The sequence below is a fragment of the Cupressus sempervirens genome, chromosome 3 (assembly GCF_028749045.1).
Source record: "Cupressus sempervirens isolate cs-2001-9-10 chromosome 3, ASM2874904v1, whole genome shotgun sequence".
Taxonomy (NCBI): domain Eukaryota; kingdom Viridiplantae; phylum Streptophyta; class Pinopsida; order Cupressales; family Cupressaceae; genus Cupressus; species Cupressus sempervirens.
In genome coordinates this window covers 553182633-553210616 of record NC_143120.1, presented here as the reverse complement: position 1 = coordinate 553210616, position 27984 = coordinate 553182633, and the positions used below count along the sequence as shown (strand labels likewise).

Here is a 27984-nt window from a genome sequence, read left to right as displayed (position 1 = left end):
AGTTCAAAAATAGACACTTAACTTCTCCCCTTGCATTTAGGCATTAAAAATTGTTTAAATCACCTTAACTCCCATTATTTAATTAATAAAATCAAAGGCTTTATAATTATAGCCATTTAATATATTAATTTCACAATAATTTTCTTCTTTTTATTATATTTATTAATGATCCTAGGATTTTATATAAGGAACCTTCAATTCCTCATTACAGAGTTCGAATTGATTTTGCATCAAATTTATGCTATAATATTAATGTATTTAATGTTATATTTATTAATTTTAAACACATTAATATTAATGAATATGGGAGAAGGGAATATAAAATATTTTTTTATAAATTTTATATGTATTAAATGATTAAAATAAACATAATTCATTAAATATATATCAAACTTATATAAAAACATTTTTTAAAAGTTTCAAAAACAATAATCAAAGCCTCCAAAAACGGACCTGAAATCTTATTCAATGTAACAAAGGGTTTCCAAAAGACAAAAAGGCAAATGCAAGTTTATTCATTTCATTCTCCCATTCACGTGAATGAGGAGAAGAGGGCTTTGAAAACCCTAGCTGCTGCCATGAGAGCTGCCATTACGATTTTTTTGCTTGCTGGACGCCATGGTTTTGTTGGATATTTCTATTGCGGAATTCTGGCATCTTGCTGTGAACTATCTCCTGATTTTCATAAAGGTTTGAATTATATTTTACTCTTTTCATGGACAGAAGTCATGATTTCTTCTTCCTATCATGGCTTTTTGACATCATCCCTGTTGTACACGTGTTCCTCAGGAATGTTGTTGAATTCGTGAAAGTTTTCCTTGCATCTTGCTGTGACTTTATGTCTTCCATGGGTTTCTGCTATTTGACGGCTATGAGCTATGAATCTTGGATGCCATCATAGTGTTTTACATTGGGTGCTGTTTTTTTTTGAGCATGAGCTACTTCCGTTCGGTTTTGAGTGTTTTTCTTTCATGGCCAAGTCTGGACATGTTTCTCCTTGCGAAATTTATGAGTTTATCTAGCTGGATGACTTCTTCTTATGCTAGCCGTGAGTCTCTTTCTTCTCCTCATGAGTTATTTTGGTGACTTAAGGGTTTATAATTTGCTCTTTTTATGAGTTTATCCGCAGTTTATAAACACCATAAGGGTTTTATGGATATAGAGCTAGCTGTTTGTTTGAGACATGATGTCGTGAGTTCCTATTTGTTAGTTAGGGCATGAGCTATGGTGATTTTCTTTCATGGCCGGCTTTGTTGACATTTAGACTCCATTCTTGCTGTGAAATTCATTGGTATTTGCTTGTGAAATATGGCTTTTTGTTGGATGCCATATCAACTAAGTTTATCTTGTTGCTCCTTTGGAATCATCACGTTATGATTATTGCTGTTGGATGATATAAATTACTTGTATTTGCTGTTGATTTAGTAATTTCATGTAATACTGCTGGTGTATAATATATCTTTGCTGCTTTAAATTGACGGCTGCATATGATAGCATAAAATATTGTTATCTTGGATGCCTTGACTGAGATTTATTCAATAAAATTCAGTATATCTAACTCTGTCACTTCAACATCTCTTTGGCCAATGGTGTCCATTTTGATGTTATGAGCACAAACCATGTTACCAAGATCTAATGAGATAATTTTATTTGGATTTGTACCAACTTCAGCTTTCCCTAGAACAGCTTCTTTAATATCTTGTGTTCATCTGATATTATGTTTTATATAAGGTTCTTTTAATTTCATATCTTTGACACGAAATGGAGAAATCTTTTGAAACACAGCAATAGAAAGGCATCCTATATCTTGATCATAATGCAAAATCCTTATACACCATTCCACAAGAAAAATTAGTAATTTATGACTTTCCATCAGTGTTATCATCCTCTTTACTATTGACCTTAGAAGGTATTTCAGCCAGATCATCTTCTATTTCTATTTGATGCTCTTTACTTTCAAATTATTGCTATTGTATGATACCAGCATTTGCTGTTGAAATCATGAGAGTTTTGGTTATACTTTGACTATTTTTCTTCCGAATATTATGCTGAAAATGTTCTTGCTGCTCCCGTGAAATCTGCAACTCATTTCTCTGAAATTTGTCTTTTTCACATGTATGCTCATGCACTGCATTCATAATTCAGCTACAGCAGCACCCTTTGCTATTTCTAAATGTTAAATTCTCTGTTGTTCATGCTTGGAAACTTATCCCTGACTCCATACTTGTAAAGATCTAATTCCATCAGCTCGTAGACTAAGAATTCCATATGTTAGCCGACTGGATAGTTCTGGCAGTATTTCTAGTCTGTAGCCGACTTGTAAACATTTGGCTCCCGCTGATGAGGAGGAAAATAGTGATGCAGAATGGTCATTGGAGGCCTTCGCCAAGGAGGACTATGGGTCAGATGAAGACAGGTGCCAGGATTACCTCAGGGCTATGAAGTCTGCATTGAAGAAGGGCCACGATGTGGCAATTCAAGCCCTGACTCGGCGGCGGGAGTGGCACTTGATCAGAGCATATATCCGTGGGATTTGTCCTCGGCGATTTCAGACTTGCTTTATAGATAGGGGCTGGCCGGCAACGGAGACAGCTGAGATGTTGGCGGATTAGGCCACTGAGCCGGAGTTGGGACCCAGTGACACCCCTATGATGAAGCTGGCACATGAGATTGTGGGACTGTACAAAGATGTTTACTATGGTCGTCAGCAGGCGGAGGTTAACAGGGTTGCAGCAGAGAGATCATTGGCAGCAGAGACTGAGGCTAGACAGAAGCTAGCCGCCGACTTGGCCCACCAGCAGGCAGCTTGGGCCACAGAGCGGGCAGCACTACTGGCAGATTTGGCAGCAGCGGTGCAGGAGAAGGACGTGGCTAAGCAAGGTACGGAGGCAACGGTTCGAGATAAGGATGCAGTTGAGCACGAGATGCAGTTAGCCAGGACACAGGCCATGGACGCGGCACTTCTTCTAAAGGAGGCCGTCGAAGTTAATTCTCAGATTCAGACAAATCTCCGCATCAGGACAGAGCAAGTGTATGAGTTACCTCGCCAGCAGCACACTTCGGGGACGCCCCCTTCTCTCTAGTTTCTTCTGTGCTCTGTAAATTCTTTTAATTTTGTTGGTCGTCAGGAGACAACTGTTTTTTTTTTGGGGGGGGATGGTGTTAGCCAACTGGATAGTTCTGGCAGCATTTCTAGTCTGTAGCCGACGGTCCGACGGTGTTTTTGTATGCTGTAGCCGACGTCGTCGGTAAATAGTTTGTAGTGGATAGAATATTTGTGGCCGACGGACTCCTTCGGGAAGGTTCGGCGGTAGTATTTATACCCCGTTTGGGATCATTGTAAATCATGATTCATCTACTATTGCGAATAATAATATAAGTTCTGTTGTTCATGTTCTATTGTCTGTATGCGTTCATTTACTTTACCTGTACGGTAAACACCATATGCCCTCCATGATTTGACTAAAAGGTTTCATACCTGTAACACATGTACGTCCCTTTAACAATCTCCTTGTGTCTTCAACCTTGTGCTATGGTTCAACTAGAAGGTCCCATACTTGTAATTTACGTATGCCCCCTCAACAATCTCCCCATGTCTTTAGTCTTTGCCTCTACATTATTTGACCAGAAGATTTCACGCTTGTAATTTATGCATGTCCCTTTGATAGCCTCCTCAGTCCTTCAGTCTTGGCCTCTACATAATTCAGTCAAAAGTCTTCATGCATGTAATTTATGCAAGATCTTTCAACAACCTCAAACTTCATACCTGTATCTGCACATGAAACAAACTCATTAGCATAAACATGTTTTACTTTCAGATTTCTCTCTTACCTTCTTGTGTTTTAATATAGTTATCTGAATAACCATGTTGTAGGAACAGTAGTGTATAGATAATTGGAAAGATCTCCCTTGCTCAGTTCATATGAACTGACCCTCCTCTTCTTTCATTTTTGCAGGGCTATTCCCAGATGGAGATGCGGACTCACTCCTTCAACATTCAGAACAACGAATCTCCCATTCAGGCAATGGAGGCCTTTCCCTTTATCTTATCAGTACTTTTCTGTTTATACAGTGTGTTTATTCAGATATTATGTTAGGAGCTGAGAATGCTTGTGTGATATCGGGATGCATTGTATTAAGTACTGTCTAAAAGTTGAACACTTTGTACCTTATCAAAATAGTTCTTTTTTAATATTTCAATATATATGTACTGTCTTGGTACTTGTATTTTGAATAAAAAAATCATCAATTTTTTGTTTACTGATTTCTATACTTTACTTTCTGCATCCATTTCATTCTGTAATATGTATGCTCAGCAACTAAAAACACCTAGCTCAGTATAAAGGCAAGCATAATATAGCAATTTATGAGGTATGTTAAATTGATAACAATAATGAAGCAAATATATCTACAAAGAATGAAAATAATTTAGTAAATTTTCAAGTGAGACTTAAAAACCAAGTTAGAAATTTTAAACAAACATCAGCAATGTATTACTTTGTTAGCGTGAGATTAATTGGTCTTGTGATGAATTGTGAGGTGCAGTCAGAAGTAGTGGAGTATTTGGTTGTCATTTATGGCAACATAGTCAGTACACAAAGATGGATCAATTGATAAGACAAGGTAAAAATTGGTGAGCAAGAAACAACTAAGTGTGCTAACCACTATGTAGGAAAAGAAATTAAAAGTTGGGTATTTCGATGGAGATCACAATGTAGTGTAAACCAAGTGTAGTGGCCATCGGTGAAGCTTCTATGTGATGAATACAGCCAATGTGTGCAATCGCAACACACAATGATGACAAGTGAGCAAGGGTTTCATTGTTAGAAGGTGTTGCAAGATATTTAGCTTATGTTCTCTAGCTACCGATGACAAATTGTTGACTGACAATCAGTATAATAGATGTTATGAGAATAGGTGTGATGACATGTCTCAATCAGTTGAGGATGTGCTAAGGTGGCAGTTGTGTGATTCCAAAAGAAGTTGGAGAAGGTCAAACACGTTTTGACTATTCTTGGGAAAACCACGTGAAACCCCTAATAATGAATGCGGTGATTGAAAACAAGTTAGGTACATCGGGATATGTGAATTGCATATGGTATTTGTGTGGTAAGTTTAAAATTTGAATGGATGGTGAAGATTGAGCGGTGTGTATTTGTATGATGATGTTCTAAGAGAAAGAATGTTGAGTGTGGTGCTTGTGGAAAAAGAATTTGGTGATTACAGAGGTTGCCATCAAGGTGTGAAATAGGGATTGAGCAATGAAAAGTATCAAAAGTGGATGGAGAAAATTGGATCTTACAACCAAACACTGCTACTTACAGATCAATCAAGTTGTTACATAACAGTTGTAGCGAGGGAAATCCCTCAAATGGGTTTACTCTAACAGTTCTCTTTGTCTAAAACCTTTAAAGGGTAGATTCTCAGAAGGAGTTATAAATCCTCTAGTGAGGTAGAACCTAGCACATCTTTGTTATACTCCTACTAGGCTAAACCCTTGAAAAGGATATTTGGTGAAGGGCTTTTGGTTACCATCTCCATTGTGCTTTTCTCCCTCTAATTGAGGGTTTCCATGTACAAAGAACAATATGTTATTTGTGTTGCATATGTCGTTGCTTTAAGTTATTTATTTCTACTTCATTTTAGCGGTTATATGATATGTGTGTTGGAAGATTGTTTTAAAGTTAATCAAATCGGTGGTTGAATTAGTAGTCTACCTGTTTGCACTGATTCACCCCTACCCACCCAGTGCTTCCTTATACCAACATACTTGATAATAATCTCATAAATTCACTACCAAGAAAAAATCAAATGTTCATCAAAAAATAAAACATAACAATCTCTTACCTTATTGTGGACCGCCAACCATCATTGAGGATTTTTGGTTCAATACTTTCTCCTTCAGTTGTGTTTATCTCTACCCATCTACCCCAATCTGAATTAACCACCATTAGTTGTAGACACTTCTGCACCTCAATAATCATCTCAGCAATACAGAGTTACTACTATGTTTGGCACCCACATGCTTGAGGCATGCCTTCCTCGAAAAACTCCTAAATAAAGCAAGTGATGCATGATGATTGCAAATGAACATCTAAATGTCTCTAGCTTCTAATAGCACTTTAAGATATCCCTTACCAATTTCTCAAAAATTTGCGTTCAGAAATTTGAAACACATAATTTGCTTGTAGAGCTATTTATTAATGTTGTGACGTTCAATTCCATGTACAATTCAAAAATTCATACTAAGAAATGAATTTTGCCAAATCAAGAATTAACAAAATAGTAGACTCAAATTACAAACTCCAAAAAAAATTATTTTTATATATGTTCTACAGAGTTTTGGAGACGAGGATAGTAGGATATGTTTTCAATACAGGAGTAATTTTGGAACAATTTTAAGGTGATTGTTGTTAGAAAATAGATAATATTTCAAATTATTCATATAATAAATTAATAAGATAACTTTAGAAACGTCCACCAAAAGACCACAAAAGGTGTCAAAGGGACTACAGAGAACAACAAGAGGGACCAGCCCATTACATGCACACCAAATGGTACTCGAAGAAAGAAAACAACAACCAAAAGAAAGAAAAAAGAGCGGATCCAAAGGAAACCCTCTACAACACCGCTCAGGATTCTAAGCAATTGTGAAGAATCACAAAACGGTTCTAGGACTAGCCAGAACCTTGGCTTGCTTTAGAGTGATCCTAGAAGAACATCGCATCCAATAGGAACCTGCCCTAGACTTCACAAATTTGGAAAAAAGGGCAGGGCCAGGTAAAAAGGGCAAGGTCAAGCAAATGCTTGGTGCCTCATGTTGAGTTTAGCCCTCTGAAGAAGGAAGCAATGAGCTGATAGGATTAAGTTTTCACGGGCAATCAGTACTGAAGTGTGTGGTCCTAGAACCTGATGACTTCCTAAACATAGAGGGCAATGCACCTTTGGTTACTATGCCTGATGTCTAAAGCATTCATCGTAGACATTATAAAACCTTTTTAGGTATGGGTAATTGAATTTGAGTCATGGGTATTACTATTTTACTTTTTTTGCACGATGAAAATGTCATTTCTCGCTATTTGTGACTTAAATTATACTCTATAATATAACAAACATTGAACATAGGATGTCAACTTTGTATAATGCATCCCTTGTATACAAAACAAGCTGTCCACTATATCAAACAAGATAATCCTTAATTTTGTCTTTGACCGTGGAGATGTATAAATTTACAATTAGAGATATCTATTTTGTAGATTTTGTGATCATGATTCATGTTTGGTCTAGTTCTTAATTAGACATATAGTTTGATGGGATTTGGAAAAAATTCCTACAATAGGGCCAAGGGTCAATGCCCCTTGCAGGAGTTAAGGCTTAGTACCCCCAACAAGGTAGATGGGGGGGGGGGTCCATAGCCATCAAGCCCAAATAACCACCTTCAAAACCACACAGACCTTCATGGAGAGCACCATTACCAAATTCTTTTGTAAATTATAATGAAAATGTAAATAACCAACCATTGAAAGGTCATAAGTTGTTTTTTTCAACTTACATAAAATTTAACTTAGGTATTTTAGGAGATGACTAGCCATCCCTAAGACAAATGAGCAATGTTTGGATGTCTACTAGCCATCATGGGGATGGCTAGGTGTCCCCCAACACCCTCTGTCAAATTTTTCCAAGTATCGAGGACATCTCTGAGTTTTGAAGGCAAATGGGGATGGGAAGATACATTCCTTAGCCATCCCCACATCAATGAAACATTCCAAGTATAGGTATAGTAGTACCAATCAAGGGGACATGTCCTCATGAAGCATATGCTTTTATCATTGTCAAAAAATATACCAATATATATATTTGTTGGCTAAAATTTCTGTACGCCACTGTAACCATAGCTCACAAAATGGGAACTTTAGGTAACAGTGTAGTGAGATAAATCTCTCCTCTCAGCAATAGAGGAGGCTCCCTTCTTACCATAGGTGGCTACAACAAAGACCTGACTGGAATTAACAAAAGGGTACTTCATTGAATCAATTCCTCTTTCTTCATAAATGATAAATTCTATTACCAACTACAACTTGCAATTAAACAAAAGGAATTTATTGCTACGGTAATACCGGTGGCATAAGTATTGACGTAAGAACAACCTTAAGACAGCAGTTATATCTTGACTTGTGTGGTTGATAGTAAGAATCTAAAGTCTCCTACAAGCAACCCTCTTGAAACAAAAGGGTGAATAGCTAACATAGCTCAAAGTCTTTGTTCAACTATCCAAATATGAAATAATATACTAAGAGATTAAGCTCAAAGTCTTCAAATCTTAGTACTTGCTGCCACTAACAAACTAGATTAATCTCGTTCAAGAAAGCTCAAAGGCTCCCAAAAACAACATTAAACACTTAAATGCTTTTAAAGAAAAGTTACAAAAATGAATGAACCAATGTAACATAAGAAACAATAATCAATTCCAAGTATCACGACACAAAAATTGGGAAAAACGTGCTTCTTTATTCACTTCAGAAATACAAAGCCTTCTAGTCACAAGCCCAGCCTTCTCCAATAAAGCAAACGATGATTATGTACAATGAACTTGCCTTTACATAGGAAAAACAAAGAGAGAAAGGTGGAGGAAAAAGTGGAACAACCTCAACCTCCAATGCTTATCCTAACTAACTACTTTAACTTTATTCAAAGTTGCATGCCTTATGCAATTGCAACTTAACTAAATGAGTTGATTGTACAAGTACATGTTATCCTGTACTTACAACATAGATGCTCTTTACATGTACCTTTCCTATCACTAATCTACTTAAAGCATATAGAATATGATTTGGAGTTTTCACATGGTATCAACCAACTCTCCAAACTTTCGTAGGGACTCTTGTACAACCGCAACATCTGGTTCTCCAGTGCTTTGTAAAATCATGATAACTTTCCTGAGTGTGCTTGCTGCCCTACATGTTTCCTTGTTACAATCCTCCACTTGATTATGCAAATTCTTCAATGAAAACTTCCAATTTACAAATGTGTCAAGCACACTGATGTTGTTATCCAACTCTAGCTGTAGGCGAATAGCTTTTGCAAACTCTATGAGAATTTCTTCTTGACTTCTTACTCCATTGTTCTTACTCTGTTGTCCTCATTGTTGATCTCACATGACAACTATTTTAAAGCTTCTTTGATCTTATCTTCTTGAGTAGATACCATAAGTATTCTTACCTTTATCTCTTCTATGAGTTGTTGGAGAACTTGTTTCTTGTTTTCCATCACATGCACAGAATCATAGTACATTTCAACGGATGTAATGACATCATACTCACATAAACCTAAATCAATTTCCATCATGTTGTTCCAAGCATTAAGATCCCCGTCCAGCAACTCAAATTGATGGTTAAGTGATTTCAACATGTCATCTAATTTAGCAGAGATTTCTCTTCCTTCCCTCAAATCCCGATATACTTCTCGAATCACTTGGATTCCCTCTTTTTCAATATTGTTGCTCCATTCATCAACAATATGTGCCTTTTGCTTCTCCCTTTTTTGTGTATACAACTAAAATAGGTTCACTGCCTGTAGAAGACCTCTTCATCTCTTCAATGATTCCCACCAGACGAGCATTCTCCTCTTTGAATTTCACTTTCTTTTCCCATAATTCATTATTCTTTTGAGAAAGAAAGTTTACTGCCTCATCTGCATCCTGTTGATAACTCGGTCTTGTTTGCTTACTAAGTTCCAGTATTGTGATTTTGTAATCAGCAGGCTGCATGTCTTTAGTAGATTTCTCCACAATAGGTTCAGCCACTTCAACATACTTGATGTGATTATCATCAACTACCACTCGAGAAACTATTTTAACTTTCTTATTCTTTGAAACACTTGGTTTGCTTACTTGTCATCTTCTTCAAATGGAATTTCTTCTTTCTTTTTTTCCTGGGTAATAGCGCTCAACCATGGAGGAAGACTGAAAGAAGATGCATTAGCAAAAGCAGTAGTTACCATAGTTAACTCAGGATTACCTTGCACAATAGTAGCAACTATAGCAGGTATCTCAGTTTGAATGGCCACAGGAGTGTTATGTGTGACCTCAGTCATTAATTGTTCAAACTGAGTGAAAGTTACATCAAGCAATGTTGCGAACCAAACAATGGCAAAAGGAATCAAAAAGGAATATGCATCAAAACCATTCTCAAAATCATACTAATCTCCTTATACTTCTAATGCAGGTGCGGTTGAGGATACATGGAATGTTGGTGTAATAGTCACAAAATCTTCAAAAGACATATGCTTAATGGAGAACGCACCTATAGCAACACCTAAAGGTGAATCATGAGATTCATCTAATATTGGAGTTGAATCCGGAAGAGAGGTTGTAGCGAGCACTTCAAAGGGACATGAAGCAAGAGGTGATGACTCCTTTGATTTCCTTTCTTCATCATCACTTGAGTCAACATGAATTGATTGACATTCAATCTCTTTCACCTCAAGTACTCTTGAATCCTTTCCTCCTTTGATAGACGGCTTAGGCAAACTTTGAGTAGGAAGTTCAAATGTAGACGAGGACGTGCCATCTTTACCTTTACCCTTTATTTCTGATCTCAAACCAATCGGACCAGCAGGATCAACATCTTTGCCAGGCTTTATCTTTATGTATTTAAGACCCCTTCTCTTCATCCATGTGTTGGAATTAGCAAGGATAGATTGGAACCTATCCTAAATGGACATACTTTTTTTGCATGCCTATGTAAAAGGAAGAATAGATAACTTCTCCAGATCATGCTGAAAATATTCAAGATCTAACATTTGATCATCGCCTTCAAAACCAGTAGGAATTGATGCCAAATTGAAATTTACAATTTGTTTCGCAGTCAACCGAGTATAATCCATACGCCATATATCCACCTCGGTGCATACATCAATCCGAAGACCTGGATGATGTATGTGCAAGAACTACTTCCTCATCTTGTCATGCGATCCCCTCCAATCAAAACAACTCCTGGCTGCAAGCTTTTTTAGTGTGATCCTTTGGAGTTCAAACTCCATATTCTAAGTTCTTTGCCTTAGGCACAGTATCTATTGAGTATTCTCCAATCTTTAATGGATTTTGAGATGAGATTCCTACTCTAGGTCGATGCAAACTAGATTGATAAGCCTGGACTTCCATACGTTATCTTGCTAATTCCATCATATAATTCTATCAGTGGGATACCTTGGTAGTGTGTATGACTCTCCCTTGAACAACCCAACTCACAAATATGTAAAGTTGGGAATTGTAAAAACATGCAACCATACTCACTAACCTTGTTGCATGCCTCATGAGATGCTTATTAGGAAACTCTTTATCAAACAAGCACATAAAATGCCCAAAGAGGCATCCTGAACCCTTATGAAGAGTATTTGACTTTGCTTCAAAGGCAGTTGCTCATAGTATTCCCACACATGGACTATAGACTTGTCATGTCTTACTGATAGACCAGAAAAGGTGCCTAGAGAAGCAGCAATGTAGGAGTTCATTTTCAACACACCAGTAGATAGTACGTTCACCAATTGCTCACATATTGAGTCACTCATCAATTCAGCTCAAAACACATTCTTGTTTTACCATATTATGAGTGAGATATACTTATACATCCAAGGTTCGAAGGTGTTTCAATCCTTGAGCCCTGCCAAGCGACTAAGAAGTGTGATGAGGTCATTGATTTCTTCTTTAAAATCACACCTGCGTACTCCCTTATCTGACCATCTAACAAGATTGGGTCTCTTAGTAATCAGTCAGTTGTCATTTAAAAACTTGGTACAAGATGGAGTATCCTCATTCCACCACTCCATAGCCTTCTTCCTTGTGATATTTGTAACAACTAGAGTGTGAGGAACATGAAATATACAATCAATAGTCTCAAGATCAAGACTAATGATAGTATTGTCATCTTTATCTTTGATGGTTCGTGAAGCTGCATCAAAATGTCTTACACATTCAAGGATAAATTCTGGTTTATGAGTTGTCAAGGGGAAAGTGGACAGATGACGAATATGATTCTGCTTAATCCACACCATATCTTCAGTAGCTACAAACTCAACTCTTGCAAGAAAGTCTTCAATGTTCATATGAGAAATATCAATATCCCGTACTACATCACAGTATGAGGTTACTTGTGATGAAGGGATGAAGCTATGATACTGATCTTTTTGTCTTTGCCCTTTGCTGGAGTAGATTCTCTTGACATTGCAAAATGGTAAGCTTGCACAACCGTTACATGAAAATCCTATAAAATGAGAACATCTTCATGTGAAGGATCCATGGCAAGATTTGATGGATTTTGACCAAGGTATAGCTAGCAAAAATGGATGCAATAAATGAGGATATAGAACGAATAAATGGGTCATGCTCAGAATGGCTAATTGTGAGTAAAATAACCTAAAACGGATTTTTTAGGATGAATTACATATGTGACCAGCAAGCTTGGATCTAAGTGAGCAAGGAGAAAAAAAACACATTGAGCACCTCACATTTAAAAAAGTGCAAAATGTGAGATTCTATCCAGCAAGCATGTGGGAAAGACTTCAACCATACGGCAGCCATATGGAGGCACATGGAATGCGTAATGGTGGGGTTTTAACATGCATTCGCATGTAAGGGAAAAGCAAACTTGTCTTCCTTTTTAGAACAAGATTTTACACCCAACTGCATATGTAGATGAGACCTTGCATATGCAACTTGGACTTTTAACAAAATCACATATGCAATCATATTTAAAAAGCACACTTTTAATGATGCTGGGATTTGGAAATTATTGAAAGTGGATTTTCAAGGAGTATTTTGCATATGGATAAATGCAATATGAAATAAAAAACCCGCTTATGCACTTAAGTTATCTCATGTAATTATAGTTAATACTTAACAATAGTTTTGATAAAGTAAAATAAAAAATAGTCTTGCAAAAAGCTATTTTCATAAAACATAAAAAACTATCATCAAATCAACTCAGAATGAGCTTAAATTTTAAAATGGACCACGAAATCCACTTTAAACATCAAATATAACTTTATATCATGCAATTATCAATAAAAAACCCATTTTTATGAGGTTTTTAATAAAAATATACAGTTGTTCTGAAAACCCCACTTTTTCCTTAATAATTTGAGCTAGACAACTTCGACTTCGACCTAAGTTAGCTCAAATGGAGCGGAGTTCCAAGGGCTATTCATCTAAGGTAAAAGCAAAAGGAAAAACATTTTACAAAATAAAGAAAAGATGAGAAAGTCAACTAGAAATTGAGCGTTTGTAGTGCGAGAAAGAAAACTCTTACCTATAAACAATTGGGGATAATCTCAAGGGAAAACTTTCAAAAGAACACAAATAAGACTACACAAGGAAAAATACAGGGATAATGAATCATTTTCATTATGTCTCATTAATCCATTGAAACAAAGAGGATGCACCTATGAATCCATTAGAAAAACCCATAGCGTTGCCACAATTTTGTGATGTCAAAATTGAGGACAATAATAATAATATCTAGTGAAAGACTATTTGCACTTTATAAGCATTATAAATCAAGCAATGATGAAATTGACATAAGGGTAAATGTTTGCATTTGGAAAAGCTAGACATTGACACCAACAAGAACTTGATCCAAGAAATTTGAGGCAAATTGTGGTTACAATTAGACCCTTCAAAACCTTGACTAGGTATATTAATCTTGCAGGAAGATTACACCACTAGCTAACTTCAAGAATACTCGCTACGATTCTTGCAAATAAAGAAATGAATAAATACACTCCCTCTAACTATTTGTGTAAGTGTTGTAATTGATTTCAACTAAAAACTGACTTCAATATGAGCTCCTCAAATAACTTGTCTATGCTAATGTAAGGTCCCTTTTTTGAGACATTAGAAGTCAATCAAATAATTAAGTTTTAAAGTTGTCAAATCATATCAAATTAAATGACAACTTAATTAAGTGTTAAAATTACTTTGATGGAGCTTAGTGAAAATTAATTAAGTCATTTTAAATTTTAATTTAAGAGAGGAGAATAATACAAAGATATTGGAAACAAATTCCAAGAGACAAGGAGAAGGAAAAGAAAGAGATACAAGAAAGTGCAATTAAAGAATTTTGTGAGGCTCATTTCAGACATGTTTGGTTTATGTTTGGTATTTCTTTTAAAAAATTTGGAAGATTCAAGCTTTCATTTCAGAATTGGAGGGACAAAAATCCATGAATTTAGTCAATTGGATAGAAACTCAATTCAACTTTAGAGGTGGAATAGCAACAGAGTTCATAGTTGGGTGAAATTGTGAATACAGGTTTTTCGTGTCTATTTGGAAAATATGGTTGTAATGACCTATATATTGTGATGGTGATATCCATCTCTATTTCAAATATGTTTTTTTTTTTTCAAAATAAACTTTTGGATGAATGGAAATCAGTTGCATGCAAACTATTTGTTTAAATTTCTGTGTTGCATTTGGTAAACTCTAGAATAAATATCCCAAGACGATATTATAGCTAAGAAGCCATGAATTACGATAGAGGGAACTAAGCTAATATTCAAGGAAGATATTGGGCTTAGCATTAACCACAAACAATAAACCTTCTCAATATGACAGAGGAAACCCACGCTTGTGTTGCCTACAACTATGAAAAGAGTCCAACCAAGAAAGGATTTACTGCATTTGAAAATCTCACCCCAAAATTTATGCGTTCCACTCTATATTTGCCACGATGGAGAATGAATAGTCTCAATCATAGAAAGAATGTTTGCCCACTCCATAGTTATCCCTGACTGTGCACTTTTTCTCAAAACACTTAAATCAAACATTCATAATTTCATATTACTATCATATGTTCATCCAACAAGTATATAATAGTCTAAACAAGTCGATAAAGCTATCTTAATATTAAGACATTTACTTTATCAACAATGTTTGAAATAATCACCAAAATTTCAAAAAATGGCGCACAACATAACAGTTTATTTCAATCTAATTAAGGTGTCCAAATTAATACTACAATCCAAATAACCATTAAAAATATGAGTGACCTATAAACTCTGATGATATTCCTCAACTTTTTAGAAATTGATCTTCCTTGAAGCTACCAAGCATCACTCAGAATGAGAGTACATTTTGACTTTGGAATACTACCAAATGAATAAAATATTTTGACTTCACTAATTTCCATGAACTCCATTGTTACCCCAATTAAAGAATATGGTTGATTCTTCCAAGACCATCTATGGAAAATGGTTTCACTACTGAAAATTATTTTCCCAAGCACCTGTCGCAAAAACACAATTTTGAGATAACTCTCAAATCAATAGAGAAGGAACTATTAATCACATAACTTCATTAAATCTCAAAAAAAAAATTATAATATTTCTTTTTGATTTTTTCCTACTGATTGATTTAGATTACGGTAAAAGCAGGTTTTGAAGGGACCCCGAAACCCTTTAACAAAAAACAGAAAGATAAAGCAAGACAGCCCAACCAGGAAAAAACCTGCAACAAACTGAAGAACAGTATCAAAATCAAGTTTTACAGGGACCTGAAACCACTAGAAAAGTCCAAAAACAAACTAACCCAGGTTTTACAGGGACCTGGAACCACAAACAGTCTAAACCATAGTTGGAAAACTCGCCAAATGCAAAAACTCACCAAGCCCCCCAAAAGTTTAATCGGGAAAAACTCGACGATTTTTTAAAAAAAACTCGGGAAAAACTCGGGAACCTAAAAAACCGCTGAAATTTAATTAAAAATACATTTATTTTGCAAAATTTAATGAGAAGGTGCATCTAATAAGTTAATTAAAGACAATACAAAACAAAGAAACGAAGTTTAGATATATATAAATCTATAATGTGTACAAAATTGCATTCTCATGCAGAATGCTCATGGTAGGAAGCAAAATAGTAAATTACTAAATAGTTTCAATCTGTCAAACTAGAAGTAAATACTAAAAGTCTAAATACATCAATACAATTTGACAATGTCAATCACATCTTCCTCTTTCCACTTGCACTAGCAGGAAAGCGAGGGGATCTAGTCCTAGAAGAAGTGCCCCGCACTGGGATAGGGCATGAGCTGCGTGACTATGAACTCTGTGGCTGTGCCCCCTCGCTCGACGTCCCTACTGACTGGCTCGGCGTCTTAGAAGAGGATGCATCTCCTCCTAATGGTAATGCCTGATCCTCGCCTAAATCATCATCATCCTCGTCCTCATCCTCAATGTCATCCATAGTGAACTGAAAATCAGTGTCAGCCTCCCCCTCCATGGCCTGCCTCTCCAAATTAGCAATCTCATCTAGTGTAAACAATGGACTTAGCTCCTGTGCTGTCCAATCAGAATAAGGATCTATCTCATCTAGATCAAGCGGACCAGGTAGTTCTAAGAGCTGTGCCTTTTTTATGCGCAACTTAAGATTATAGTGCACATAAACAAGGTCATTAAGCCATTTTTGAGTCAATCTGTTTCTTTTCTTTGTATGGATGGACTCAAATAAGCTCCAATTGCGCTCACAATGGGATGAGCTACAAGGTTGGGATAGGACTCTAAGAGCAAATTTCCTTAAATTGGGGGTATTGCCACCCCAACTTGCCCACCAAGCATCTGCAAAACAAAATTTAAAAAGTTATAAAGCAATAAAAAAAAAATCAGAAGCACAACTTATCAGTTAGCAAAAATTTTTAAGTTTGACGCTTTACCTGGTGCTTGAGTAGATCTTGCTCTCTTTGCTAGCATAGAAGAGAACAAAGGACCCCTTGATTCCACATAGATTTGTTGTTCGGTCACAATAAAGTCTCTCTCCTCTTCACTTTATATCATTCTCTCAATGCATTTAGAGAGACCTTCCATGACCTCTCCATTAGGATCTGAGTAGGAATCATCAGCCCTAAAACAAATAGAAAATGATATCAAGTCTTACTACACAACCTTAAAAAGTAAAGTAAAATAAAGACTTTTTAAAATCCCAACTTCAAGGACAATCAATTATCATAGTACCTGAATTTGGGATTGAGGAAGTAGCCTGGTGCATGAATAGGTTGGTGGAGCATATTGTTCCACCTCCTATCAATTATTTTCCAAATGGGGTCAAATTTGAGACTATCCCCGTGATAGTAACTTCTAACAGCCTCTTTCGCCCTATCCATGGCCTCATAAAGACCTCCCATTGGGGATTGCTACCCATCACATGTGCGCAAGACTAGAACCAGGGGCAGAGACATCTACATTTGAAATTTGAAAAATACAAATTAGTTAATAACATAGTAAGTTATGAATTGATAATGAAACTTGAATACACTAAAAATATAATGAAGTTACCTCCACAATCTCCTTAGCCTTTGCAAAAAAGCTATCATCAAACACTATTCGTGCCACAGCCTCTCCTTCGGGCTTCTTTGCGTAAGGTGAAGCAACCCAATCAGCACACACAAACATTTGCTTCAAAGCCAATATGTGGTCAAGAATACTTTGCAACGTCACGAAGACCGTTGCAAACCTTGTCATAGTCTCATCAAATCTTTGCCTTTAGTGGCTTTTCTCATCAAACTGAGAACCCATGGGTGATTATAGATATATTTCATGACTCGCCTAGCATCTTCCACAATTGGACTCACCCAATCAAGTTTTCCTATGTCCTCCAAAAGAAGGTCAAGGACGTGTGCTGCACAAAGTGACCAAAAAAGTGTGGGATGCCTCTCTTGGAGGATTCTACCTAAAAGATTAGCAAAAAATCAATAATCAATAACAAACTTTCCATATTTAGTATTTACAAATTACATCAAATCTAAATTGAATAATACCATTATCTAGATTCCATAGCATTACATTCATGATTCATATTGATTCAAATATAAAAAATTAAATCTACCTGCTGCCACATATGCTACTGCATTATCTGTGATTATTTGCACCACATTCTCTATTCCCACCTCCATGACAACATTCTCCAACATTAAAGCCAATGTGGCTGCATTTTTCACTTTGTTGGAGGCACCGACAGATTTCCAAAACACCACATCATCTTTGCAAGCAATCAAGAAGTTAATAATGGTTCTACTTCTTCCATCTGTCCACCCATCAGATAAAATGGTGCAGCCATACTTCTTCCACTCTTTCTTTTGGTCTTCTATCAACAATGTTGCCCTACCAACCGCTTTGTCAAGCAACCTACAAAATTTAGGTGTAATATTAAATAAAGTGTAAGTGTTAGTAAAAAATTAGGAAATAAGTTATAACAATTAAGATTTAAAATATAACAATGAACTAAAGTGAATCACAATTATTTACAATTACTAAATAGTAAAATACTAACCTTCCACTCATATCCTTGCGATTAGGCGGCTTGTACCCTTTGCCTGATATTGTCATTGCATTCACCATATTGACCGGATAGGGACTATTAGCGGCATTCATTGAGATATTGTTGAAAAACCAAAAATCAGTTGCTACAATATCAGTTTGCTCATGCACCTCCTTAAACCATGCAGTGCCCTCTAATGATGGCTGTGCTCTAGGTGTGTTCCTGGGCACAAAATAACCACCTATCCCTGATGGGGATCCGGATGGTGATGATGAAGAAGTAGGAGACGTAGAAGAAGTGGAACCGGTAAATGAGAAATTTTGTTTGCGGATCCGTGGGCCACGAAGAGATCCTGGTATGTTCTCAAGTGCTTCTTCTTCCTCTTGCATATCAAAAGGAGCTCCTTCTGATTCAGCTATGGTTGCCCTCATAGCTAATTTTGCCCTCTCCCTATTCAATTTTTTCTCTTCAGCAGCTGCAAGTAGGGCATGGATGAATCTTTTTTCTTCATCAGTTACCTTGAGACAAGGATTTGAGTCATGTTTCTTTATGCCTGCAAGGTGGTATTTGAGGCGGTTTATGCCTCCAGAAATAATTCTCTCACAGGGAATGCATATCACCTTCCCAATATCATTTGGATTTGGAGCTTCATAGGCATACCGCCATGCCTTATCTCTTCCATTTTTAGGCCGAGTGCCTATATATCCAGATGGTCATGGTGTTTGTGGCCACTCTTCTTGCGGGTTTGTCATTTTTTTAATGGTTGACCGCTGCCCTACACATAAATATATAGAAAAATGAATAAACAAAGTTAGAACTTAGAAGCTAGGGTTTCAAATGATTCAAAGTTTCAAACTTCAAACTTCAACCATATCCTTAGCAAACAACAAACTTCAACCATATCCTTAGAAGCCAGGGTTTCAAATCAAAATAATTCAAAATGATTTTAAATGATTTGAAAACATTTACAAACAAGTTAACAACAACAAAAACAACAGAACATTTGTTATAAAACTATAAAAAGTTTTCAAACTATGATAAGATGAACATACCTGGAAAGAAATTTGTCTTCTAAAATCGGTTAGAATCCTTTACAATCCACTCAAATCCGCCTTGAATCACTTGCAATCAACCAAGAATGCCTCCAAACCTTCTTCTCTTCACTCCTCAAGGCTCTAAACAATCCAAATACAAGAAAAAATGAGAAAAAAACACATTCACTACTGCTTTAATCCGTCACAGGCCGCAGGTGAAAATCTCACCAAAAAATCGTGAGTTTTTTTTAAAAACTCGCCGAGTTTTTCGCGATTACTCACCGAGTATTCGGCGAGTTTTTACCAGTCCGCCGAGTTTTTGAATCGGCGAGTTAACTGGTGAAAAACTCGCCGAGCTAGGAAACTCGGCGAGTTTTCCAACTATGGTCTAAACTATAAAAAACCAGAAACCAAGACCAGAGTCCCCAACCAGCGACCAATACCAGACAGGCACCAAACCAGAGAACCCACCCCAGTGCCACTATTGCAGCTCTAGGATCAATTTAGCTGCTTCCTTACCAATTGCAGCAGTCTCTTGAGTGGAAACAGCATCCATAGTAGCAGCAACTTTCATAGCACTCTTCCTCGAGCTCTACCTTGTTCTTTTGCTCGAACCCTCAGCCGAAATGATATCTTCATTCGCCCTTTTGCCCAGGCTAGTAGCGGCTGCCCAAATACTCGAGGTGACCTGTTCCATCTTAGTGCTACTCTCCTTGATTAACATTGTGAGGTTCTGCTCATAGTTGTTAAGTTTGTTAGGGATGTCTCCCATCTGTCCTTCCATATGACTAAGTTTAGCATTGATAGTATCCAGGTTATGTTGCAGAATTTCCACCTTTTTCTTCAAACCCATTATTTCATTGTAGATCCAAGAATCAACCTTGAGACTGGTGTCGGCTTTCTCCTTAGCAGAATGCAAGAAGGTAAGTATGGTATCCCTCTACATAGCGTCACAATCATCTTCAGCAGTCTCGTGTGGGGGGGAGCAGACATTGTCATTGATATCCTCCATTTCCGTTTGATCCTCCTTTCGACCCTCGGCATAGTCCTCAAGATGAGCAGAGTCCTTCCTTTTTTCTTCCTCTATCCCCTTAACAGGAGAAGCAGTAATAGCCGTATGGTCCTTATTCTTCTCAACAGGATTCCCGACAGTGTTATCTTCCACTTTATTACCCCCACTAGAAATAACCTGGTTACCCTCATTATTAGATTTACTCTGTTCAAAATTACCTTCACTATTGTTTTCCTCTTTTCCTTTTTCATTATTATCTTCAGTCTCCGGATACCCGTCCGAATTAGAACTTAACTCTCCAGTTTCAGTATCATCCTCATCCTCAGGTTTCCAATTCTCACAGCTTTCCGAATTATCAGTCTCAGACTCCTCATCCTCAAGAACTTGAGAGGCAGAGGGTTTCAAATTCAGGGCATTTTCTTTACCTTTAACAGAGTCACCCTTCTTACTCTTAATGGGCTCTTTCTTCTTGTCCTTAGAGGGAGTAGAGGCAATGTGCTTATTTTTACAATATCCCTCAATAAGAAGGATCAGACCTTCATGAAGAATGGGTCTAGATTCCTTTTTCTTATGGGCTTCTAAACTATTAAGTAAAGAAAACCGCAAAAAGAAGGGGAAAGATATTCTATCTTTATATCTGAAATGATTTAAAAAAACAAAATGACATTTATGAACTCTTTTATTTCTTCCATCAAGTATGAAATAGTCACGGATGCAGCAGAGAACATCCCTCCAGATCTCCTTTATCTGGTTCGCATCAAAGAAATCACCATTCTTTTCCAGAAGCTTCTCCTCTTCTTCCGTTTTCGGAAACTTTTTGTAGGCTGCATTTGAAATACTAGTTTGCTTAGTGAATTTTATGCCCACCGTAGGAAGCCCCGTGATCTCAGCAATAAACTCCTCCGTAAGTTTCACAGTCACACCATGGAGAGTGACTTTGTCATTGGACCAGTTCTTAAAGAAAGCCGTAGTGATGTGTGGCTTAAAACCATTGAGTCGCTCCATGTAACGAGTCACTTTTCCTTTCTGCAGAATTTTCCAAACATCCTTGCGAGCCTTCCATGCCTCACAGTTTTTTGGTTCTTGTTTGCGCGGTTCGCCCCCCATCAGCAGAGAATAGTAAACACATTCAAACCAGAAAAACCAGACGCATAGAAAGAGAGGGTTAGAAAGAAATCTGTTTTTCTTCCCACCAAAAGAGACACCTTTGTTCGGAGAAACATGCGAACACCACGTCGCATTCATTTGAGTGTACTTCATAGGGGATGAAAATCTGGCAATAATTTGATCACTCCACGAAATCATTAACTTTCCAATCTTTTCAAATCTTACCCACCTGCGCATGAATAGCTTCATAATGAATAATTGCTTTGAGATCAACTTGATTAGTTAATTCATCGGTCCACCTCACCATTTGCCCCATTAGGACAGCATAGTTGGCAACCCAATCAGCAGCAACATTGGCCTCCCGAAAGGTAAGAGATATGACAACTTTTTCAAATTTTTGAATAAGGTATTTAATCTCCTTGATAGTGGCCTCTCTCGACCATGAGATAGCACTTTTATTATTAAGGATATTAATAATATTTAAAGAGTCACCTTCCAACCATAATTTTGGACATCCCAAATCCACTGCAATTTTCATAGTATAAAGGGCCATCGTAGCTTCAGCAATGTGACTATTAGTCTGACCTATAGGGATAGCTATAGCATCTTTAACTATTCCCATATGATCTCTCAACACACCTCCACAACCCGCACTCCCCGGATTTCCCTTAGCAGCACCATCAAAGTTTCCTTTTATCCAACCATTCGGAGGGGAACTCCAAGTGACATTCAATCTTGGGTTATCAGTTTGAGTCTTAGGGTTTTCAGGAAACATAGGATTATCAATAAGAAAGGTTTGATCAGATATTTTCAGAGATCTGAAATTCTCCTTACAAGCTCTAATAATATTCTGACCAAGCACCCACCCAGGAACCTCTCTGTTTCTAAAAATTCTATTATTACTTTCTTTCCAAATACCCCAGCAGAGATGAGGCAGAGTAATTTTCCATAGAAATTGAACATCAGAATTCTTAGACGGGCATTTCCAGCTTTTAAAAGAAGATTCCACATTGTTATGATGAACCCAAGTCAAGTTCCAATACATTAGGATCTCAGTCCAAACCATCTGGGAATAAGAGCAGTTCAGAAACAGGTGGTCTCTATCTTCAAGACCATTCTTACATAAAATACACCTATTCACCAAATTTATACCTCTTTTCTGCAAGTTATCAAGGGTCAGAATTTTATTTTGAAGCAGGACCCAAAAGAAGAAATTAATTTTAGGAATGAGACCCTTCATCCTAGCCTGAGACCACAAGGGATGATTTTCCTTCTCCTTAGAAGCAAAGAGAGAAGAAACCTTGTATTGCCCACTAGGATCAGCATACCAAATAATCTCATCCTCAAAAGAAGGGTGGAGAGAAACAGCATTGAGAGATAATTGGATGTGATAGAAACTTTGATCAATGTCCTTCAAGTTAACCCAGGAATCATTCTGCCAATAATGACTAACAAGAGTGCCATATCTCTGCTTGCATAAGTCAACTTGATTCAGATCTTGAACATCTTCAATCAGAGGGTGATCCTTAAGCCAGACATCTTCCCAAAAACTCACCCTAGACCCATTGCCAATTTTCCAAGAGCACCCTTCTCCAAGCATTTTCTTAGTACCTTGCACAGCTCCCCAAATTGAGGAGGGATGAATAACATCAGCAGAGGAGAAGAAATCAGGAAGAGAAACAGAATTAGGGAGGTACTTGTGTTTCCAAATGGTACTCCATTCTTTCTTCTCATGGAACACACGCCATCCTTGTTTAGCTAGAAGAGCTTGATTCATGCTTCTGATTTTCCGGATACCCAGACCACCTTCCCTGACCGGTTTACAAACATGATCCCAGGCAATTAAAGGTATTCTCTTTTTTTCCTCTGAACCAGTCCATAAAAAATCCCTTTGAATTTTATCAATAGCCTCAACAAATTTAGTGGGGATTTTGAAGAGACTTAAGGCAAAAGTTGGTATACTTTGGAGAGAAGCTCTAAGAAGAATTAATTTACCAGCCTGGCTTAAAAGGTTCCCTTTCCAACCTGCCAACTTCTTGCTGAATTTGCTAATGAGGTCTTCCCAGAAGGAATCCGGAGCCTTCAAGCCTAAAGGAAGACCCAGATAGGAAGAAGGGAGAGAACCAATAGAACATCCAAGGATTTTGGCAATTTTATGTTGTCTAAGAATGGGGGTATTGAGAAAAAAACACAGCATTTTATTCCAGTTAACCAGTTGACCAGAAGCTGAGGAAAAAAGATTTAAAGCTTGCTTCAAATTTCTGGCTTCTTTGACTTCGGATTTCCCCATAAAAATGGTATCATCAACAAATTGGCCATGAGAACAAATAAGAGGATGGGAAGAGGGTTGCAAACCCTTAATGACTCCTCTACACACTAGATCCCCAATGTACCTCCCCAAACAATCAGCCATAATAACAAATAGGATGGGGGAAAGCGGGTCCCCTTGTCTCAATCCGCGAGAGGGATTAAAAAAAAGAGAAGAGCTACCATTAACCAGGACAGCAATAGAAGAAGAAGAGATTAACTGATGAATCAGTCCAACAACCTTCTTATCAAAGCCAAAGGCAACCAAAATATTAGAGAGGAAAGACCAATCAACTCTATCATAAGCCTTAGCAATGTCCACTTTCATTACAAATCCTTGATTGTTAGAACAAGATAAGGAATGAATATTCTCATGAGCCGAAATAACAGAGTTGAGGATTTGTCTACCTGGAGTGAAGCCATTTTGTTGGTCAGCAATGAGCAAAGGGGTCACCAGAAGCAGTCTTGAAGTAAGAACTTTGGAGATAATTTTATATAGAGAATACAAAGACTGATTGGCCTAAACTGGTCAGGCGAGTCAGCTCCAATTTTCTTAGGGATCAGGCACAGGAAGGTGGAATTAACTTCCTTCAGCATTTGTTTTGCCCCAAAGAATTCCTTCACCGCATCACAAACATCTTTTCCTACAAGTTTCCAAACTTTCTGAAAGAAAAACATGGGAAAGCCATCAGGACCAAGAGCTTTATCTCCTCCTAGAGAACAAACAGCTTTGAAAATTTCATCATTCTTAGGAATTGAGCTTAACAATTTGTTCTGATCCTTAGAAACCAGAGTGGGGATCACTCTAAGAAACTCAGCCTGATGTTCCAAATTGATGAAGGGATCCACTGTCATTAGCCCTGAGAAAAAATTCACCATTTCGTCCATGATGTCCTTATCCTCCTTAATCTTCAAATCTCCCTTCATAAGATGTGAAATGTGAGATTTGGCTCTATGCTTTAGCGTGGATAGATGGAAAATTTTGGTATTTTTATCTCCTTCAGTCAGCCATATCAATCTAGATCTTTGCCTCCAGTAGATCTATTTTGTAATGATGTCATGGTATTGAGACAGCTTATCATTTTCTTCTAAAAGAAGGTCAGGGGTGTATCCCTCCTTCTGAATTTTATCCTGAATATTTTGGATCTCCTCTTTCAAAACAGATTTATTCTCAAAGATGTTCCCAAAGCAATTTTTGTTCCAAATTTTAACTTTCTTTTTGACATTTTTAATGTTTAGAAGTCACTCTGAAGAGAGCAATACCATCAATTTTGATATTCCACCATTCTTCCATTTTTCTTTCAAACTAAGAGTGCTTCATCCACATTTTTTCAAATCTAAAAGGAAAATTCCTCTTCGAACTAAACTTGATAGCAGAGAAGATAAGAGGGAAATGATCAGAACCAATTTTCTGGTGGGCTTCTAGTTTGCAGATGAAATCTTTAGACCAATCCGAAGAGATAAGAGCACGATCAAGCCTAGCCTGAATACAATCATTACCAACTCTCTTATTACTCCAAGTGAACTGAATGCCATGAAGATCCATATCCAATAGACCCTCTTTGTTAATAAACTCCCTTAGGTCCATTCTTCCTTCAAGCTAGGTAACATTATCTCCCATTTTTTCATGATCATAAAGAGGGACATTAAAGTCTCCCATGATTATCCATCGTCCAGAGTAATCTATACTTTTAAAGTTGGATATAGAATCCCAAACCTTCTTCCTTTGGCTTTTCATGTTGGGCGCATATATATTCACAATATACCAGTCCTCATTTTGATCAGCACTGGTAATTTTAGCAATCATAAAGTATTTATTGGCAATCAAAATTGTCCCAGCAAAGCAATTTTTTTTCCATAGCATCAGGGTTCCCCTTGAAGCACCTTCTGAACTACTAGCATTTAAAGAGTAATTTTTAAAAGCTTTTATTTGCTCTGCTTTCTCTTTATTCATCTTTGTTTCCTGTAGCAGAAGAAAATCAAGTTTTTGTTCTCTAACAAAATTCCTAACAACATCTAGTTTATGATAACTGTTCAACCCCCTAATATTCCAGGTAATAATTTTCATTTCCATTTTTTTGGGTTATAATCCAGAATAGTTGCTTGACAACCATCAGCAATATTCTGCAAGCTTTCTATCTCCCTGGTTTTCTTAGAAGATTTCCTTCCACATCCATTCGAGGACCCAACATCTGGTTTCAACTTGGACTGCTGATCTAATTTTTTACCAGATTTTACTGGAGTCAAGGCTTTGGGATTCACTTTAGTATGTGAATCAAGTTTACTGCTTCGAGTCTCGACCCCCTTTATATTATTCTTTTTTTCAGCCCTTTTCCTTGAGTTTAGTTTAAGCTGTGAGATACCTCCATCTTCTTTGACAGCTTCTAGGACAAGAAGGTCCTTTATAAAAGTATCCTGTGAAAAAACAGGGTCAAAAGCCTGCAACTCCCTGGACTGAGTTGGTTTTTCCTCACTATGGGCTCCTGATTCAGCCAAGAATTCTCCTTCCTCAAGCTCAAACTTCTCATCCTGATCACCCCATTTATCCTCCATCTTTCGATAGAGAACAATTTGCTTTGATAAGTCCAGCAGCTCATCTATTCCTTGTTCAGGTAAAATGGGATCAAGTTGTAAGCCAACCACTTCTTTTTCAGATTTCTTTTTCTCCGTATCAAACACGAGCCTAGCCCCATCATCAAGAAGAGGCTTAGAACCAATATCCACAATCGCTGGTGGAACTTTTGCATTCTCATACTCTTTCTTCTCTGTGGGCTGGACATGTTTAGGTTTCCAAACCTTCTTTTGCTGAACCTTAGTCTTATTCGCTACCTTCTCAGTACTGAAGAGATTTTTGCTCTTGGAAGGACAGTTTTTAACTAAATGACCCTGCTTCTTACAAGCATAACAAGCATTAGGAAGATCTTCAAAAAAGATTTCTTGGGTTTTCTTACCAAGCTTAGAAATTAATTCCACTTTGTCTAGGAGATGATTCAGATCCACCACCTTCACATACAGTCTAGCACTATGGAGTTTGGATCTGGTCGCAGTAGCATTATCCAGAGCCACCAGTTCACCAAAAGAGCTGGCAATACCCTTAAAAATGTCCTCATGCCAGAATTCAAGAGGAAGACCGGGAAGTCTGGCCCAAATAGGGGTAGTAAGGAAGGAGGAATCAGATAAAACCATATTAGGCTCCCACTTTTTGATAGTAAGAGAACTTTTTCCAAAAGGCTAAGGGCCTCCACAAAGAACCATTTCCATATCTTCCTTACAGTTAAAAATAAACAGAAAGAAACCATTCAGCATGGGAGCAATATCCACTTCCCCACGAATAGCCCATTTCCTCTTAATCATTATCCTTAGAGAATCAATATCTGGTCTTGCCTCCAGAAATTTGCCCACTAGCGTAAAATCCATGGAAGAAACAGAGAAATCCACTAAGGGATCAAGGATAAAAACCTGGAACTCACCTTTCTCCCAACTAGTTTTCGAAGTCACCGGCAGGAAAGAAGATTTTCCAATAGGTTTCCTGCCGAAAAGTGAAGACCAGCTCTTCTAATCTGAGGACCCTGTCTTCTCTCCAATAGAGGAATAAACTTTATTTGATTCCACATTATCTTTCTTTTCCTCTTTATCTTGACCCAACACACGAGATACGAAGGCGGAATCCAAGGGCAGATCACGGACCCCACAAAAAGTGTCTAAAACATGTCCAAACAAAACATCATTCTCAAAAGACACGGAACTCAACCCAGCAATCTTCCCAGGCTTCCCCACAGTTCCTCCAGGGTCTGTACCTCTGGCCAAGTTCTCCCCAACCAATTTCCCGCCTGAAAACGAGCCCACTAATTCAAAAACTGTAAGAGCGCCCATAGACCTGTTCCATATGCTTTGATGTTAATTTTCCTACTGATTGTTGATTAGTGACATTAATTGAAGTTAATGATTATTTATTATTATCTTATATACTTTGAGTCATAATATTAAATAACTTAATTTTCCTTACTTCTTTTGGTTAAAGGCACAAGGATTGAACTTGTATTAGTCATATGAAAATTGCATATAATTTTACACGGAGAGGGGAAAACCCACCTTCACAATTATTTTATATCTATGACAGAGCTTAGTAAGATACAAATATAAGCTCAATAGAATCATTACATCATTAGCTATTTCTTTCAACTTGAAGGTATAAAGCCAATTATGAAAGCCCTTTGGGAA

The 27984-nt window shown here is 37.3% G+C and overlaps 2 protein-coding genes across 2 annotated transcripts in view; both read right to left on the bottom strand.

The window, feature by feature from the left end:
• The window catches only part of GSH2 (glutathione synthetase 2), a 220641-nt gene that overhangs the window by 62146 nt on the left and 130511 nt on the right, over positions 1-27984 (bottom strand). The gene's annotated exons all lie outside the window — the stretch shown is intronic.
• Positions 16805-19208, bottom strand: LOC149567619 (uncharacterized). The gene is made up of 5 exons (XM_089817501.1): positions 18316-19208; positions 17872-18170; positions 17322-17715; positions 17001-17224; positions 16805-16890 (listed from the first exon to the last, which is right to left on the bottom strand). The coding sequence occupies exons 1-3, from the start codon at positions 18732-18734 to the stop codon at positions 17504-17506; spliced, it is 930 nt and encodes a 309-aa protein (XP_089673627.1). The 5' UTR covers positions 18735-19208; the 3' UTR covers positions 16805-16890; positions 17001-17224; positions 17322-17503.

Bases quoted from the DNA above. Each gene is read 5' to 3' on its own strand.
- LOC149567619 (XM_089817501.1), bottom strand. From the start codon at position 18,734: ATGAGGGCAACCATAGCTGAATCAGAAGGAGCTCCTTTTGATATGCAA. The intron at 18,171-18,315 runs GTTAGTATTTTA...TAAATTTTGTAG, and splicing joins CGCAAGGATATGAGTGGAAG to GTTGCTTGACAAAGCGGTTG. The intron at 17,716-17,871 runs GTAGATTTAATT...CTAATCTTTTAG, and splicing joins AGTAGCATATGTGGCAGCAG to GTAGAATCCTCCAAGAGAGG.